General features: G+C 41.1%; 1 protein-coding gene across 2 annotated transcripts in view; it reads right to left on the bottom strand.

Annotated features, from left to right (window-relative positions):
- Positions 1-1,404: 1,404 nt before the first annotated feature.
- The window catches only part of kcnh1b (potassium voltage-gated channel, subfamily H (eag-related), member 1b), a 52,015-nt gene continuing 34,538 nt past the window's right edge, over positions 1,405-18,881 (bottom strand). Inside the window, exon 12 of one of the 2 annotated variants that reach the window (XM_009296521.5) lies at positions 1,405-4,367. In XM_009296521.5, the coding sequence (XP_009294796.1) occupies positions 3,522-4,367 (846 nt within the window). In that variant the 3' untranslated portion in view covers positions 1,405-3,521. 2 annotated transcript variants of the gene reach the window in all.

Here is an 18,881-nt window from a genome sequence, read left to right as displayed (position 1 = left end):
TGTGTTGAAAAGTGACTAAAATCCAACATCGAGTCAACATCTAGACATCAAATACCTAAGGTATGGCAACCAAAATCCAACGTCTGATAGACGGCATAGTGTCCCTATCAATAGTCAATAGTCATAATAGTAATGTCCACACAACGTCAAGCTATAACATGGTTGCGTTGGAAAGTGACAACAATCCAACGTGGAGCCAACATCATAAACCAACGTCATATTGACATCAAATACTAATATTTATTCATCAGGTATGGCAACCAAAATCTAACATCTGATAGACGTCATAGTGGTAACGTCCACACAACGTCAAGCTGTAACATCATTAGGCGTTGATATTTGGTTGTTTTTTGGTTGTGTTGGAAAGAGAGCAAAATCCAACGTTGAGCCAATATCTTAAAACAACGTCATATTGACATCAAATACTGACATTTATTCGTCAGGTATGGTGACTAAAATTTAACATCTGATAAACGTCATAGTGGTAACTTCCACACAACGTCAACCTGTAACCTCATTGGAGGTTCATATTTGGTTGTCTTTTGGTTGTGTTGGAAAGTCACCAAAATCCACCATCGAGCCAACGTCATATTGACGTCAAATACTGACATTTATTCGTCAGGTATGGCAACCAAAATCCAACATCTGACAGATGTGATAGTGGTAATTTCCACACAACGTCAAGCTGTAACATCATTAGTTGTTGATTTTTGGTTGATTTTAGGTTGAACGTTGGAAAGTGACCACAATCAAACGTCGAGGCAATATCTTAAAATGTCATATAGACGTCAAATGCTGACAATTATTCGTCAGGTATGACAACCAAAATCTAACATCTGATTGACGTCACAGTGGTAACGTCCACACAATGCCAAGCTGTATGATCATTAGACGTTGATATTTGGTTGATTTTAGGATGTGTTGGACATTGCCGTCAGCCTGACGTTGGGTTTTGACGTCAACCTGATTTTAATGTCCTAACAAAATGCAACGTGAATCTGACGTCATGTTGACATCCTGTGCCTGCTGGAAAGGTTTGGAACAAGTGAAGGATGAGTTAAATTTGTAGGTGAACCGTGTCTTTAAGATAACTATTATTATTCAAGCGTTTCATTTTTCTGATATCCTTTCAACTAAAATCAAAATAGAAAAGAAAGTACAATCAAGGAGTCCCATCGAGTCACAGTGCATACAGGATATACTGTACATTGACTCAAACAATAAACCCGTTCAAGTGCAAATTCTGCAAAATGTTCAACACTTCAATGTTTCGGACGCACTACCAAACAAAAAAACACTCCGACACCTTCTTGACATTCACAAAACAAAAAGGACTTCATAAATGGCTATGGATTTCTGGCGAGAGTGCTAAAAATCACATGCTACATGAACACCACTGCAGCCTATTTCATGCTTCATTTATTCTCACATCGGCGCCTCGTTTATGAACTTAACACAGTTATATCAGTATTGCTTAACCACCAGCTAATCTGTTAGCTTCGTGCATTTGCTAACAATGGTAAATACATAATTGCATGTATACTTTTTTGATATTACAAAATAATGGGCCATAATAATGGGCCAAAATCAGGACCATAATGTCCTCTTATTGCATGTTGAAGTTCATATAAAATAAACGAGTCACAATTCATATGCAGTTTAAAAATAAACAAACTTTGCGATCAGGAATTTACCAACAGGGGAAATCTGGTCATTTCTGCATTTGCATTTTAGCACATAAACAAGCTCCATAGTATTTTCTAATTTAAAAAAAAAAAACGGTTCACGTTAAACAAATAGGCAGCTTACCATGAAAATGTCAATTCTTTAACGTTAAAAGTTGTTGGAGGAAACATCAAAATCTACAGTGCATCTGGAAAATATTGATAGCGCTTCACTTTTTTCACATTTTTTTGTTAAAGCCTTATTCCAAAATTAATTAAATTCCTTCATTTTCTCAAAATTCTACACACAGTCTTTGGCGTGAAGCTCAGGTACATTCTGTCTCCACTGATCATTCCTGAGATGTTTCAGCAGCTTCATTGGAGTTTACCTGTGCTCAATTCAGCTGATTGGACATGATGTGAAAAGGCACCTGTCTATATAAGGGCCCAGGGTTGACAGTGCATGACAAAGCACAAACCAAGCATGAAGACAAAGGAATTGTCTGTAGACCTCCAAGACAGAATTGTGGGGCTGGGGAAGCTTACAGAAACATTTCTGCTGCTCTGGAAGCTCTAATGAGCACAGCGGCCTCCGTCATCCGTAAGTGGAAGATGTTTAACCACCAGGACTCTTCCTAGAGCTGGCCGGACATCTAACCTGAGTGATCAGTGGAGAAGGGCCTTAGTCAGGGAGGTGATCAATAACCCGATGGTCACCCTGTCTGAGCTCCAGCGTTTTTCTGTGGAGAGAGGAGAACCTTACAGAAGGACAACCATCTGTGCAGCAATCCACCAATCAGGCATCTGTATGGTAGAGCGGCCAGACGGAAGACACTCCCCGCCTGGAGTTTACCAAAGGAGGACTCTCAGAGCATCAGAACCTAAACTCTCTGCTCTGATGAGACTCAAACTGAAGTGTTTGGAGTGAACGCCAGTCGTTACGTTTGGAGAACAGCAGGCAGCGCTCATCACCAGGCTAACAGCATCCCTACAGTGAAGCATGGTGGTGTTGGCATCATGCTGTGGGGATGTGTTTCAGCAGCAGGAACTGCAAGACTAGTCAGGATAGAGGAAAAGATGAATGCAGCAATGTACAGAGACATCCTGAATGAAGACCTGCTTCAGAGTACTCTTGACCTCAGACTGGGGCGACGCTTCATCTTCCAGCAGGACAATGACCCAAAGCACACCACCAGGATATCAATGGAGTGGCTTCACAACAACTCGGAGAATGTCCTTGAGTGGCCCAGCCAGAGCCCAGACCTAAATCCTATTGAACATCTCTGGACAGATCTGAAAATGGCTGCACACCGTCGCTTCCCATTCAACCTGATAGAGCTTGAGAGGTGCTGCAAAGAGGAATGGGCAAAAAATCCCAAAGACAGGTAAGCAGAGATTTTGGCATCATATTCAAAAAGACTTGAGGCTGTAATCACTGCCAAAGGTGCATCAACAAAGTATTGAGCAAAGGCTGTGAACACAGAGGTACATCTGATTTTTCAGCTTTTTATTTTTAGTAAATTTGCAACAATTTCAGAAACTCTTTTTTCACATTGTCACTATGGGGGATTGTGTGAAGAATTTAGAGGAAATCAATGAAGTTAATCCATTTTGGAATAAGGCTGTGACATAAACACATGTGGAAAAAGAGAAGCGCTGTGAATACTTTCCAGATGCACTGTATTATGGATTTCAACAGTTTAAATAGACTGAAAAAAGGGTAATAATTTGCTTTTGCTAACTGAAAATAAATGCTCACGTGTTGGATCACTGAAAGTTACATATTGTAGGGATGTAACAAGTCATATTGGGCCTATATGATACTGTTTTGGGTGAATAATCCCATTAAAACACATATTATGAAGATATATTGTCATCCTTTTCTGAATCAGGCGAGTTTGGTCTTGAAATGTGGTGCAGCTCTGCAGGTCCTGAGGAGTTTCTCTCTGCGAGCAGTCTTAGCATCTCGGCCAGCTGTCCTTCAAGTGCACTCATCCTGCAGCCCAGCGAGTGGATATCCCCCTGCAGATCTTGCCTTAGCTCCGAGAAGCAGGCCTGCAGACTGTGCTCCGGGATAGGGTAAAACAGGCGCTTTTCTTCAGGCTGAACCGGGCTCCGGTCCTGAGGGGTCTCGGCACTGCCCATATTGTCTAGGCGCGGGTCACTCTTGGTGATGCCACTATCGCAGGAGTCTGTCTTCTTCAGGGACAATAACTCATCTTGAGATTTAGTCCTGTCCGGCAGCATCTCCATGGACTCGGCTTTGGACACAGAACTTAAGGAGAGGTCAGATTTGGCCGTGGCTTCCTTAAACCGACTCCAGCCTTTACTTTTGGGAGCTTCTGCTGATTTTTGTGCTGTGTTCGGGGCTAGGGGAGTGTTCAGTTTTGCTCTGCATAATGTTTTGGTGGATGGTGTGGTCGGGGATAAGGTATTCAATGTGGCTGGACTCTCTGTTACGGTGATGATGCTGGTGGGTGAGGTGATTTCTTTCACCACGGTTTGCTCTGATTTACCTTTCTCCACGTCCTGCTCTACCTGATTGGCCCGCTCCGCTGCCAGACGAGCCTCTCTCTGCTGCCGAAAGCGCTGGAAAAGACGCCGCACCGGGTGATCTGGAGGGAGATTCAGAGGAGCTTCGTTCTTCCTCCGCAGCATCTCCTCTTCCTCTCGTTTCACGTCACTGATCTTGCGGAAGACTATCTGTAGGATTTACAACAGAGAAAGGACACTTCTTAATGAATGATCATAGGGTTACACAGATCCCAAACCAAGCAAGCCAGAGGCGACAGTGGCGAGGAACAAACTTCACCAATACGCTTATTTCACCCATTTTAAAGAACCAAAGCGAGGCTGCGGTGGGAAGAAACCCGGAAGTAAAGGACCAGCACTGTAAACATTGCAGTAACATGCTGTGTACTACAAACCTCCAGCTGCTGCAGAGATTTCAAAATGCAGAAATGGTGTAAACATCACTTCAATATCATTCAGTAAGTTTATTTTAAACAAATAAAAGCAATTTTGCATCAAACAAGATCACAATCTCTGTGATGCGCTTAAGTGTCCTACTAGGCCTCAGCTCATGGCACTAGTTAAACACCGTGAGGACGCTTTCCTGCTTCAGCCTGTGTAACCCGGTGAGTGATAAACACTGCACACCCTCGTGTTGTCTGTAATAGTGTTGTCCTGGTCCTGTAGTTTTAAACCCGGCTATTTCCCGCTAACATAGTCTCCGTGTATCTGTGTTTGGTTAGCACTCAGTTTACTGCTGTTCACCCAGTGAAAACACAGACACACAGACTGAAGCTCGAAGCAGCTGTCAAGATCAGTCGAGTCATCAAGCAGATCGCTCGGCTCGTCTGTGTTTGCGCTCGGTATACAGCGGTGGGTGAACTGATGACCTTCTCGGCCAATCACAATCATTTCTGTTGAGCACGTGAACACAATGGCAAATCAGCGCTGCTTTAAGAAAGCAATCAACATTGCCTTAAATCTTAGCGTGAAATTGCCGGTCTTTCTTTTAATTCAGTATCATGACAAGTCTAATATAGTGAAAGAATCAGTTCATTAACTCGAGTTTGATGAATGGCATCTAAAACGGGTGTTTGGGAAAGAAAACGTTAGCTAACTAGTGCCATTTCCCTTAACTTAGCTGAAAACGAGCTCTTGTTATCCCTTTTTACATTCACCATTCATTCAGAAAGGACCTTCGGGTCACCTGAAAGGCGAAGAAATGATGAATTTGTGTCACTTTCTCTTCGCTGATAAGATATACAGCCAGCTACACAACATTCCTATGTAACTCCCAATGATACTTCCGGGTTTCTTCCCACCGCAGCCTCGATTTCGCTTTTGAAAATGGCGGCCATGTGAATCGTCTATTGACGAGGTGAAAGAAGAAAAACCTCGAGAGGAACCAGGCTCAGTTTCAACCATTATTCTTCTGGCCATTTTCACCAGATGCAGCAAGCGCGGACAAATCACGCTATTCGCGAGTAAATAGGCACGTAAACATTTTGAGTTTACCCGCTTCATTCGCACGATAAATTCACTTCAGGACAGACGCGGATTTGCGTCATGTTCAGGGCTTCTGTGTGCCGGGTGACTCTAGCTTCATTGCTAAATACCTAACAGTTATCTATCTGGGTCTCAAATGTGCCTTCAGCTTCTAGACAGTGAAAATTGTCCAAAATGATAGAGGATCATAACGCCCTGCAGATATTTGATGCTGTGTTCGTGTGAAACGGGGTACAACAGCTTTCCACACCCTGCCAGAATGAGCTCTCTTGTTTTTTAATGAATTATAAATGAACCCGGTGGCTCAGTGAAAGCAAGATCCCTGTACTGACTCCTCGTGTTGGATAGTGGCTTCCTTTATTGCGTTCACTAACTCATAAATATGTGTTCAACGTTTAAGCTGTACGACATAACAACATCAAAATGTACACAAATGCATCTTAAATGTGCCATAAAATGAAAATATAGATACAGTTACTGTTTATTTACTGTCATCATGGCAGAGATATAAGAGATGAGCTATTAAAACTATTATGTTTAGAAATGTGCTGAAAAATAAACCTAAAGCAGATATTGGGGGGGAAATATGCAGGGGGGCTAATAATTCTGACGTCAACTGTAAATACAGGCCAAACACAGGTGTGTGTGTGGAAGCTGTTAACGATGTTAGTTTGTTAATTCATTCCTGTCCACAGACTGACTCAGCAAACTGTGTTTGCTCACCAGGTCGCATGAATCCTTACACACACACACACACACACACACACACCCGTGAAGAGCAGCAATAAATGGATTTTCTATCAGCTCAGACGGATGGCTATGAGATGTGCGGTGAGGACTGGAGGCGGACAATATTCAGTAGTGTCATTTTTCTGTCGTGTCAAAGCTAAAGTTAATAGGTTTTGTGGGCTAGAGAGGTTTATAGTTTATTGCCATGTCTGAAAACAACAACAAAGTTTTCTTAGCCTGCTGAAAAAAACAGCTTAAACCAGCCTAGGCTGGTTGGCTGGTTTTAATTGGTTGACCAGGCTGGTTTTAGAGGGGTTTTGGCCATTTCCAGGCTGGTTTCCAGCCATTTCCAGCCTTGTCCTAGCTGTTCAGGCTGGAAAATGACCAGCCTAATCCAGCTAAAACCAGCTTGACCAGCCTGGTTTAAGCTGGACATAGCTGGTTTTGGCTGGGCTCCCAGACTGGCTAGGCTGGTCAAGCTGGTTTTAGCTGGTTATCTCCCAGCCTGACCAGCTAAGACCAGCCTGGAAATGGCTGGAAACCAGCCTGGAAGTGGCCAAAACTCCTCTAAAACCAGCCTGGTCGACCAGCTAAAACCAGCCAACCAGCCTAGGCTGGTTTAAGCTGGATTTTTCAGCAGGGTTGGCATTTCCAGATTACTAAACTCTTTCATTGTATGTAAAAAAGTGCTTTGAAAGAAGCAGTTATGACGACTTGGAATGGGAGTAAATGATTGAATGCTCCAAGAAGGGACCAGAAGATCCTCCAGTAATGATTTTATTTGAGTCTTTAAACCGGGGGGGACCTGAACCAATTAAATAGGACCTGAACACCATGTGATAATTCCAGCGTGGTGTGTTTGATATGGGTAGCAACTGAAATCTGCAGGACAGTGGCTCTCCAGGAACAGGGTTGGCCACGCCTGCTTTAAGCAGAGCCAGTTAGATAATTGCACCACCAGCACAAATTCCCTCGAGTCTGGATTGGAAATGTATCCGACACAAGCTTCCATCATTATTTATTCACTCGAGTGACAGTTTACCGCTCATGATGATCAATACAGTAACAGGGCTTAAAAATGGACTTCCATTAGCATAGAGGTGACAGGAAACAATTGCTCGTCTCAAAGATAAATGACAGCTCTGAAGTGGCCAATCTTATCTCATTGAAACACACCACGCCACGACTACTGTAAGCTATTGATTATTTCAGAATTAAATATTAGCATCATTTCAAATGGAGTATTCACATTGCAGCTCAATGATTATAGCCAACACTGCAGACTGCCTCAATGACCTTTAGGTGATGACGGTCAGGTAAAATGGACAGTGAAAACGATGACATTTATGTATGTAATGAAGGCAAAGAGCATCAGACATCGCACATGTTTTAAAAAATGATGTATGAGATGCATTGAGTTTATACAACATTCCCCATTCAGTCGCTCTGCTCAAACTAGTTCAACAACCTCGCTCAGCACTTTTTGTGGGCAAACATTAGACTAGGTGCCTTCCCCAGGGTTGGATGTGACCTAAATCCCTCTTCTGAATGTAATATATCTTAAGAGATTTGCTATTGTTACAGTACATATAGGAACATAATTTAGGATACAGTTGGTCAATTGTCTTGGTGCTTCCAAATATGAAATTTAAGTATTTAATCTAGAGCTGTAGTCAAGCTATAAAAGTTAGGCCTGATAAGCAGAGATGAATACAGTACTAGAGACCCAGACTTAAGCAAAAGTAAAAGTGCTCTATCATAAAAGTGACTTGAGTAGAAGTTGATGAGCTCTTTAAGCACTATACTTAAAGGGCCATGAAACCCCCTCGTTTCAGCAGGGTGTTTTCACACCTCTACTTTGGAAAAAGTCAGAGAAGTGGGCGTGTCCAGCTCTGTTTAGGGGGGAGTGTTGGAGGAAGAAAAGAGGCTTGGTGTGGGAGTGTCTATTTGGGCCCGCTGAATTTCAGAGTCAAAATACACACACACAGGGGACAAAGTGACTGTGTTTACATGGACATCTGTTGTCAAATTATTTGCCAAATTGTTAAATGGTGGACTTTAACTGCAGTTTGGCTCTTTCATTCAGGGAATTCATTCATGTCCCTCGCGACAAACGAGATATTTGATTCGGGGAGCTGCTCTAAGCGTGTATTTTTCATGCAATGTTTGATACCGCACGGCGAATGAGAGAAAAAAAAAACTCAGCATTTCCCGGAAACTTAGATGCATACGGCAGGTAGTGTCAGAAAGCCGCGTGTGTTATTCCGGTCACAAAATGAGGTGAAAATCCTACACGAGGTTAAAGTTTGGTTGTGGTGCTAACATGTTTACACTCGGTGCAATAGTTAACTTAGTTCGATACGAACAAACTGAATAAACAAAGAGCACTGGTCGCTCACTAACCAAATCTGTAGAGACAGGACAATCACCAGCAACTAGAGCCGCGTCTTTATTAAGAGGAGACTACAAGCGAATCCGGATCTCAGCGTTTGCAGATGAGAACAGCTCTCAGGTAAACAATGTTCCTCCTTAGACATGTAAGTTATTGTTGTCGAGCGTCGTGTACACTGTTAATCCACACGTGACTCCAGCTGAGCTCTCACAGAGAGAAAATGAAAACAAAACTGAACTGCAGCAAACTATAAAAGCAACACTTCACGCTTGTTTTGCCAACACAACGTGGCGTCTCTGTCGTCTAAACACTGTGACAGTAATGAATATTAATGAAGTTGCACAATAGAGCGCGCTGATTGGTTTGAACCAAGCCTTACTCATGCATTAATGCAGCACACTGTAAGACGTAATAAGACACACTCTGGCACAGACGTCCAGTCTACACGCTGGAATACACGCTATTATCTCATGACCGTGACGCAGCTTCAAAAATTCGTTTCAAACCGGAAGTACCAATTTGCTTGAAATAACGCAAGCAATAGTGTTTTCAGCAGTGTGGGACACATATACCACTGTCAACAGCTTATAAAATGTGTTTTGGTGTTTCGTGACCCTTTAAGTGAATGACTGTTCATTTACCACGCGCGCTGGAAGGCAAGCCCGAGCCCAGCTATACCCCATCTAAAAGAATTGAAATTAAGCCCGAACCTGCTGGGACCCGTCGGGTTCCTTCGGGTTCAGGCGAAGATCCTCGGCTCCAATTTGATCATCATTTACTCCCATTCATGTCATTTAAAATCCTCACAACTGCTTCTTTCACAGGACTTACCACACACTTCTTGCATACAATGAAAGAGTGTAGTAACCTGGAACTGCCAAGGGTCACGAAAGCATCGTATAAGGGGTCCACAGAGTTCTGCCTGAAGCTTGTTTGTAAATGATTGACAGCCAACATGTCAGATGAAAATTGAAGACAGGTTTCCATCCTAACATAAGAATTCAGAATCAGAAATGCATCTGTCGAACAAACTCTGATTTAGAGCAGTGGTTCTCAGAGTGGGGGTCGGGACCCCCCGAGGGGTCGCTAGACAATGAAAGGGGGGGTCGCCTGGTGATTTCCAAACATCTATTTACTTTTATTAAACCATAAGAATTACATAATTCAACGTAATTACATAATGTTACATAATAGTCACTGGCATTGTCATGTTGGGGGTCGCAGGTCAAAAAGTTTGGGAACTCCTGATTTAGAGAACATCACATCTAAGTGACCAATCAGCTGTCTCCATTAGGCTTGCCTTGTTTACTGTTGGTTGCTCGGTTACCAATACTACAGTGAGCTGCTCTTTAAAAAAACTTGATGGAAATCAGAGAGAGCGAAGCAGTGGTGCAGTAGGTAGTGCTGTCGCCTCACAGCAAGAAGGTCGCTGGTTCGAGCCTCTGCTGGGTCAGTTGGCGTTTCTGTGTGGAGTTTGCATGTTCTCCCTGCGTTCGCGTGGGTTTCCCCCAAATTCCAAAGACATGCGGTACAGGTGAATTGGGTAGGCTAAATTTTCTGTAGTGTATGGGAGTGTGTGTGTGAATGTGTGTGTGGATGTTTCCCAGAGATGGGTTGGGGCTGAAAGGGCATCCACTGCGTAAAAACTTGCTGGGTAAGTTGGCGGTTCATTCCGCTGTGGCGATCCCAGATTAATAAAGGGACTAAGCCGACAAGAAAATGAATGAGGAAATCAGAGACCCTTAAGGTTAGTCAATTCACATTTGCCAAGCTTAGGATTAAATTTAATACCTGAAAGCGCCATGAAAATAAAACAAATCTCTCCCAAATTATTTATGTATTAATAGATACTAAAATGTGTTAAGATATTTATTTAATTATTTATGTTTCCACACATTAGAATCATCACAAAAAACAAAAAACTGCATATTTTCAGGTTCCCCAAGCCAATGTGCACTCAATAACAAAACTCCATTTCTAGAGGACGTGATCATACACCATCCTGTCAATCAAACTCTTGAATAAATAAGCGGTTGTTCCAGTACATCCATCCTGAAGTGTCCAGCTGTGTGGTTTGATTATCCTATACAGACAGATACAGTGACGGCCACAGATCGATAAATACTACAGAGACAGCAGAAAACAGAGGAGGATGTAAATAAAGGATGAGTCTGAGGGACTCACACAAACAAAAACCAATGAGGATCACGAAAAAAGCTTGACCTGAGATGCAGGAAAGAAAGGGATGAGGGTTAAGGGAAGGTGAAACGCAAGAGAGATTTGTCTGAATTAATATGACGCTGATTGCTTCCCAGAGCGCTCTGTGATCAATACCAGCGTCCAGTGGGTAGATCTAGAGGACGATCTAAGACACAGATCTGTCCATTGCAGAACACAGACAGAAGAGAGATTCAAGGGTCCAGATGTGTCATTGTCAAAGCCATGTGGAGCATACATATTAAATGAGAAAATAGTGGGCGTGGCTTGTCTTTTCGACTGCGAGCTGATTGGATGTAGCCGAGTAGGTGTTTCATTCAGAAAGATGGGGAAAAGGGTTTGTGGAGAGTTCATTTTCTTGTCGGCTAATCCGGGGTCGCCACAGTGGAATGAACTGCCAACTTATCCAGTAAGTTTTCAAGCAGCGGATGCCCTTCCAACCGCAACCCCTCTCTGGGAAAACATCCACACACACATTCACACACACACTCATACACTACGGACAATTTAGCCTACCCAATTCACCTGTACCGCATGTCTTTGGACTGTGGGGGAAACCGGAGCACCCGGAGGAAACCCAGGTGAATGCAAAGAGAACATGCAAACTCCACACAGAAACGCCAACTGAGCCGAGGCTCGAACCAGCGACCTTCTTGCTGCGAGGCGACAGCACTACCTACTGCGCCACTGCTTCGCCTTTGTAAAGAGTTATTACAACCTAACAGACTCCTCCTGCTCATCATTTTTGTGTGTTGACAGCTGGAGGGGCGTGGTTAAGTGTGTTAGCCCCGCCCCAACACCTCAGACTGACCTAATCAGAGGATTGAACTCAAAACAAACATTTTCTGACTTCGGTTGAAGATTACAAGGGCAAACCGTTTTATTTTTCTTAACATGCACAGATGAATTCACCTCAAAACTAGCAATGCGAGCTAACAAAATCAACATGGTTAGTTTAGATTTCATGTGTACTTTAAGCTACACTGATGCAATCTACATTGCACAAAGCCATTATATAAATAAAGATCATGACTCGAAAGAGAGCGAGAGAAAAAGAGAGTGTGTGTGTGTGTGTGTGTGTGTGTGTGTGTGTGTGTGTGTGAGAGCGAGCAAGATGATGATGATGATGAAGATACCTCTGTATCAGGTTTCAGTGATCTCTTCTTCTAAGGTCAGACTGACTTTGTGTTCAGCTCTCGACTCTACATGGCCGTTTTTCTGACCGTTACAAAATCTAATCTTCGCCTCCGTCTCTCATGTTCATCACACGCAGAGCAGACACACACTTCAGGTCTAAGCAGTAAGGTGGATCTGATGAGGCTGTAGCGGCATAATACAGTCACACACACATACACAGAGGAGCTTAGATACACAATCTCACCTCCACAAATAAGACCATTACTGTGAACTACAGCCATGCCGAACACACACACACTTGGGGCTCTATTTTGACGGTCCATGCGCAGAGCGCAAAACGCAGGGCGCAAGCGCTTTCAGGGCGTGTCAGAACACGTTTTTGTTAATTTAAGGATGGGAAAATCCGCTTTGCGCTATGGCCCTTGGTCTAAAAGGGTTGAGTTTATTTTCTTAATGAGTTATAGGTGTGTTTTGAGAATAAACCAATCAGAGTCTCATCTCCCATTCCCTTTAAGAGTCAGCTGCGTCACGCCAAGAGCGCATTCACTATTTGCAGGACGTAAAGTAAGTCTAAGTGGAAAAAATGAGCATTTCACAAGCAAACAGTAAACAGTAAACAGTTTATTAACAGAAAACAGTTAAACAGAGCATCTACTGCGTGAGAATGAGAGATAATGGATCACTTTCACTCTTGGATAGGGAAACCTTTACACACAGACATCAATTAGCCTATAAATAAATAATTTTGTTTGTTAAGCGCAAATATTCGTTTCAAAACTATTTCTAAATTCAGTTCTAATTTCCAGCAAACGAATAAATGAACAATAATAATGAAGTGTGCTCAAAAACCTGAGTTACATCCTAAAACACATGCTGCGCCCCATATGGTCTAAAACCTGACAGGTGGACAAATCTAAGCTTGTTTTTAATAAAACAAATATAAATATGGATATAATAAATAATACTGCTAATAATAATAACATTATACAGAAGCAAATTGTCATGAAGGAACTGAAAAAGCCTCCCGAGATGAAGAAGACATAAAGCAGTGATTTTTCATATTTATGTCGACTAGAAAATAATATGTTTTGTAATATTTTAATCCTTTATATTTATATCCTATATCTATTCTTATTATATCCTATATATATCCTTAATATTTAAATGTTTTCATATGTAAAGATATTTGCCTATTGCTCTCTTGTGTGTATTAAGCAGTGTGTAAGCCAGGTGCAACTCTGCGCTGGAGTTTAGACCGGGTTAGTTTTGGTCTAATGAAAAATCTATTATAGTTTCTCAAAATAGCGACGCACCAGCGGTCCGCCTCAGAACACCTTCCTTTTTAGACCAGAACACCTATGGGCGCACATATGAGCGCTAATGCATTTGCTATTTAAACAGCGTAGCGCAACGCCTAAAAACCACTCTTGCGCCAAGCTGAAACTACCAAACAAGTATTGCGCCGCACCTTGCGCCACACTGCGCCGGGTGTATGATAGCGCCCTAGGACTGCAGGACATTGGAAAAATCGAACATTGCGATATTTTGTTATTGTGCAATAAACACTTGAAGTCAGAGTTATTCGCCCCCTCTTAATTTCTTTTCTTTTTTAAATATTTCCCAAATGATGTTGAACAGATTCAGTAAATGTTCACAGTATTTCCTATAATATTTTTTCTTCTGGAGAAAGTCTTATTTGTTTTATTTCAGCTAGAAGAAAACCAGTTATAAATTTTTTAAACACCATTTTAAGGTCAATATTATTCGCCCCCTTAAGCTACAGTATATATTTGTTCGACTGTCTCCACAACAAACAATCGATATACAATGACTTGCCTAATTACCCTAACCTGCCTAGTTACCCTAATTAACCTAGTAAAGCCTTTACATGTCACTTTAATCTGTATAGAAGTGTCTTGAAGAATATCTAGTCTAATATTATGTGCTGTCATCATGACAAAGAGAAAATTAATCAGTTATTAGAGATGAGTTATTGAAACTCGTCTCTAATAATTATGAACAATAATAATATTTCACAGTGCTATTTTCATATACAAAATCAGATTTAGAAGATGCTCTGACACGCACACACATGCACAAGCACACACACACACACACACAGCCTCTGATTGCTTTAGCCCTTTAACTGCTCCATCTTCTGAGTGAAATAAATCACAGCTATAAGACCAGGCCAAAGAGAAAACCAATCAGTCTCTATATCCTTTAATGCAGCGAGCGGAGCTTTGATTTATCATGCAATCAATGGCATCAATTTGGAAATGACCTTGAAATGTCAAACAATAACGCTCTTCAATACAGTCAGCTATTCAAAAACACACACGTGCCGTCATTACATCCCTAGTGTATAGTTTGTTCCATCACACTGCAATATTCCCCTCTGTCTATGCATTTAAGTGTCCAATATGAAGACAAAATTATTCGCCCCACTGTATTTTTTCCCCCAATTTCTGTTGAACGGAGAGCAGATTTCTTCAACACATTTCTTACTTTTGTTTTTTTTATTCGTTTTAAAATAACGGAACAAACAGATCATCAAAGGCATCACATACAACTATTACATTCTTCTTATGCAGTAATTCTGTAATGGTTATTGGATTTAGGTATCGGGTACACTGTTATGGCTTTGAGTAAATTGCACAGTATTTAACTGTAATATGAGCTGTACTTTACTGTAAGACAGTTATGTTGTATGTTACTATATATTAAAGTTGCATTGTGAACATTACTGTATATTCTACAGTAAAGATATGCATGTAGTTCTGTAAATACATATACAGCAAGATAAATGGTGCTTTAAATGTAAACACAGTATTTTTGTTACTGTATATTTTTACAGAAACATGGTTAACAGTAAACTAAATTAATAGGAATGGGATTTGTCTGTGTATATTTTGTTTTAGCTATAAAAGTAAAAGCGAGTAAACAATGACCGAATATTTGATGTCAAAACCTTGACGTCTATTTGACGTCCACAAAATAATGACAAAAAAGTATTGTATTATAAAATATATCGTCTTGTTTTTAGAAATATTAGTTTAAAATGCAGAGCAAAACAAGCAAAATAATCTGCTAATGAGTGAAATGATCTCATTTTAAAGCCAAAACAACATTATTTCTCTTATCCTCATGCACTGGCAGATTATGTTGCTTGTTTTTAAATAAAAACTCTTCATTTCTGAAAACAAAACAATATTTTTTGCTTGTCTAACAACAAAAATTGCTTCTCGATTTCTTAATTTTTAGATATTTGTTTTAGAAACAAGACTAAAACATATATTTTTTTAGCAGTTTGGACAAGTAAACGATACCAGAATGTTCAATTCTTGACACAGCTTTCCATTAAACGCAATGCAATACATTGAAAAAGCCTTTACAAGTAAAGCCAGAACAGAAAAGCAGCGTATTCAGTATTCAGCCTCGCTCCCTATGAGAAACGGAGGGCTACAGGGAATACATCTTCCGGCTCAGTCGGCTTCATAATCACTTCAGTGTAAAAAGTGCTTACGCTGAGAAACCAGACGTGAATTTAAAGCAGTTTGTCCACATTTCCACGTGGACACGATGTAGTTGACAAACGCTGAGACAAAAGGCAGATGAAATCGAGCCACCGCACCGGCTGTGATATTAATGAAAAGCTGTCACGGAAGAGCGGCTGTAAATGATGTTTGACAGCTGAAGAACAGAACATAATCACTAAACCAATGACACGGCGCAAAGATGATGATCATTCAGACCCAACTATAGATGTCAGCTCATTTGTTTATGTTTTTGTTGGCTAGTTAAAAGCAGATTCACGTACTGTACAGCCCTTTCTGAAATAAAAGAGGTGCTTAGAGATTGCGTGTGATCCCTGGGATTGAAAACTAACTTGTGTTGAACGTAAAGCAACCATGCCTAGAGGAAGCGCAACTGCTGTGATCAGTTTGAAATAGACTGGACAAAGAGCGATGATCGTTCACTCACAGTCCTGGGGTCGGTTCTTCGTACCTCGCTTAAATGATCTAAGATGATTTGGCAGATGCTGGATCTGTTAATCTTGATAACTGACTAACTAATTTGATTCTTCAAACAAGTTCGCGAATCAGATTAGAATGTCTGGATGAACTGATCTGAGATCGCTGCGTGTGTTGTGAAGGACAGATCTATCCATCCTCGAAATCATGATCAGCAATGCAACGATTGGCTGACGGCACAGCAGCGTAATGACATCATCTGATTAATATTCAATTATCCATGTGAGCAAAATTACATCAAATTAGCAGTCAACGGTTTGTTAAATATGACACGCAATAACCTTCCACATTTGTTGTGAGCTGCAGGCTTTACACTTGTGTCAAGAGTATTCATCATGTATTTCAATGCATATCAATGTATTTAGTTCTACATTTAGAAAATATTTTCTTTATTATAGCAGCCGGTTTATTAATCACTTTATGGAATAACTGGATGTTTACAAAAGCATTTTGATTTTGTGAAAGGCGTCTGCAACTTTTGTGAAGCATCAAATCACTGGCATATTAACTGCCAAAACATGATTACGACTGCATTAATGTATTATTTATTGTTTTAAAAGTCACATATTCTGCATTTCTATTATACACAATTTGTACTAAAGAGATCTAAAAAGTTCATATCAATAAGATTCCTCTTTGCACCACCAGGTGGCAGTCTTTGTATTTTTATTTCGGGGGTGCAGATTGCTTAATTGCAGTTTTATTAATATACATATATATATATATAACTTTATTTATTTTATTAATAACTATAACTTTATATATATAGTTAAAATATTACTATTACTATTTACTATTTTCCCAAGTGTATATAAAGAAAATATCAGAATTCGGTACATACTTTCTCTATCTTTGCATGCACTGAGCTGATCTAATCCTGTTTATATGATTTGAACCTGCTTCCGATCAGGTTTGAGCTAGCAGAACTGTTGCCATGACAACAACTCTCAGATCAGTTTTGAAGAACGAAACGATCCTGGATCATGTCAAATCGTCAATATCCAAATCCAGCTAACTGAGTAATCCACGTACTAAGAACAGACCCCTGCTGCTTTCAAGAGCTCAAGATAAAAATAATACACATATTCTTTTGTAAGAATAGCAGCGGCGGTCATTGCATTCATTTTAATTATTCTATGAACAGATTATTAACAGGCCTATATTAACCGTGTGCATGGTATGTTTCACCTGCTTTCTTTTGCTTACAGTTATTTTTTTAATATGGTTTAACAATATTTGTTTACAATAACATTGCTTTAATGAGAGATTACTCCCCTTTTAAGTGTAGTACACTGCTGATCTGGGACTTTTAGCCAGGACCGATTACTGTGCATATTTTAGAGACATGACAATAACTATTTTTTTAAATGTAAAGTTTTTTTTTTTATATAAGAAAAGTTTGTTTAATTAAAAAGTGCACCTATACAGCTTTATTTTCTTTGTTTTGACACGTTGTGTCAATATAAGTGAAGTTTAGTTTTAAACTAATTTCAAGAGGAGCATGTGCTCATGATTTACCCAGCTGGTCCACAATAACTAATTATGATCCTCCAATCAAAGGATCCCAAATCACTATATATATCCTCATTTCCTTTCTACAATTATCTTCGTCTGGAAGAAACCCCCCTCTCCTCCCCTTCTTCCTCCTTTATCCAGAATGGGCGGCACGGTGGCCCAGTGACTAGCACTGTTGCCTCACAGCAAGAATACCAATGGTGTTGGGTCCTCGCTGAGCCATCTGGTATTTCTGTGTGGAGTTTGCATGTTCTCCCCGTGTCCGCGTGGGTTTCCCCCGGGTTCCCCGGTTTCCTCCCACCATCCAAATGTGCTCTATATTATAGATAAAACAAGCCTAAACCTTTTTTATAATGTCTTACTCTCAGGAAGTTCGCCTTGGCCTCAGCAGCAGGGAGTTTAATATAGACCTGAGCTCAATCTCCACTCGCCCTGCAAAAGGGGGGGAGCCCTGGGCTCGAGGATCCCTTGAGCTCAGGGCTCTCTACCGGGACAGCATGCCAAACAAGCTATGTATAAATCATGAGCTAAGTGTGAACTCTTGAAATAATAGATAATAATAAAGAGGGCGGCGTACCCCCCCTCCCTAACCTCCCCCCCTTTCGCGTTAGGGTTGAGGGCGGCATTACCGTCCTTTGCCTAAAGCGGTAGTTCAGCTTGCTCCGGGCCTGTTGGCGAGTGGCTAGTAATGTTGAAAAATCTACTAGCCACAGTGGATGTTAGGGGTGTCAAAATTAATTGTTTCTTCGGTGCACCGCGATGCAAACGCGGACAATTCGGTATCGATTCAGTAATAACCATAACCGGATATTATGTAGGGACGTCATTGATCTCCTATGCGCTCTGTCGCGAGGGAGGTGAGCGCCGTTATTTACAACACTCAGCCAACTCAGGGCCGGCCCGTGGCATAGGCACCATAGGCAAATGCTTAGGGCGCTGTATATCCAGTGGGGCGCCAGAAATGAGCGCGCTTCAGTTGGTTTTGTTTTCGATTTTCCTGACACACTTTCAGTTATAGATGGCAATAACTCAAAAAACTCTTACCCTAAAAAGATCTTAAGTGTGTTTCCTACAGAAAGACAAAGCTGGTTATGTTTCACAGCTGTCTTTCTTTTTTTCACTCGACATTATGAGCACTGCTCTGTTTAAGCCCTCGCAGTCTGCGTTTACTTTAGT

This window comes from Danio rerio, chromosome 22, assembly GCF_049306965.1.
Source record: "Danio rerio strain Tuebingen ecotype United States chromosome 22, GRCz12tu, whole genome shotgun sequence".
NCBI classification, from domain to species: Eukaryota; Metazoa; Chordata; class Actinopteri; order Cypriniformes; family Danionidae; genus Danio; species Danio rerio.
Note: the sequence above shows the minus strand (reverse complement) of the source record. Positions and strands in the feature narration are given on the sequence as shown.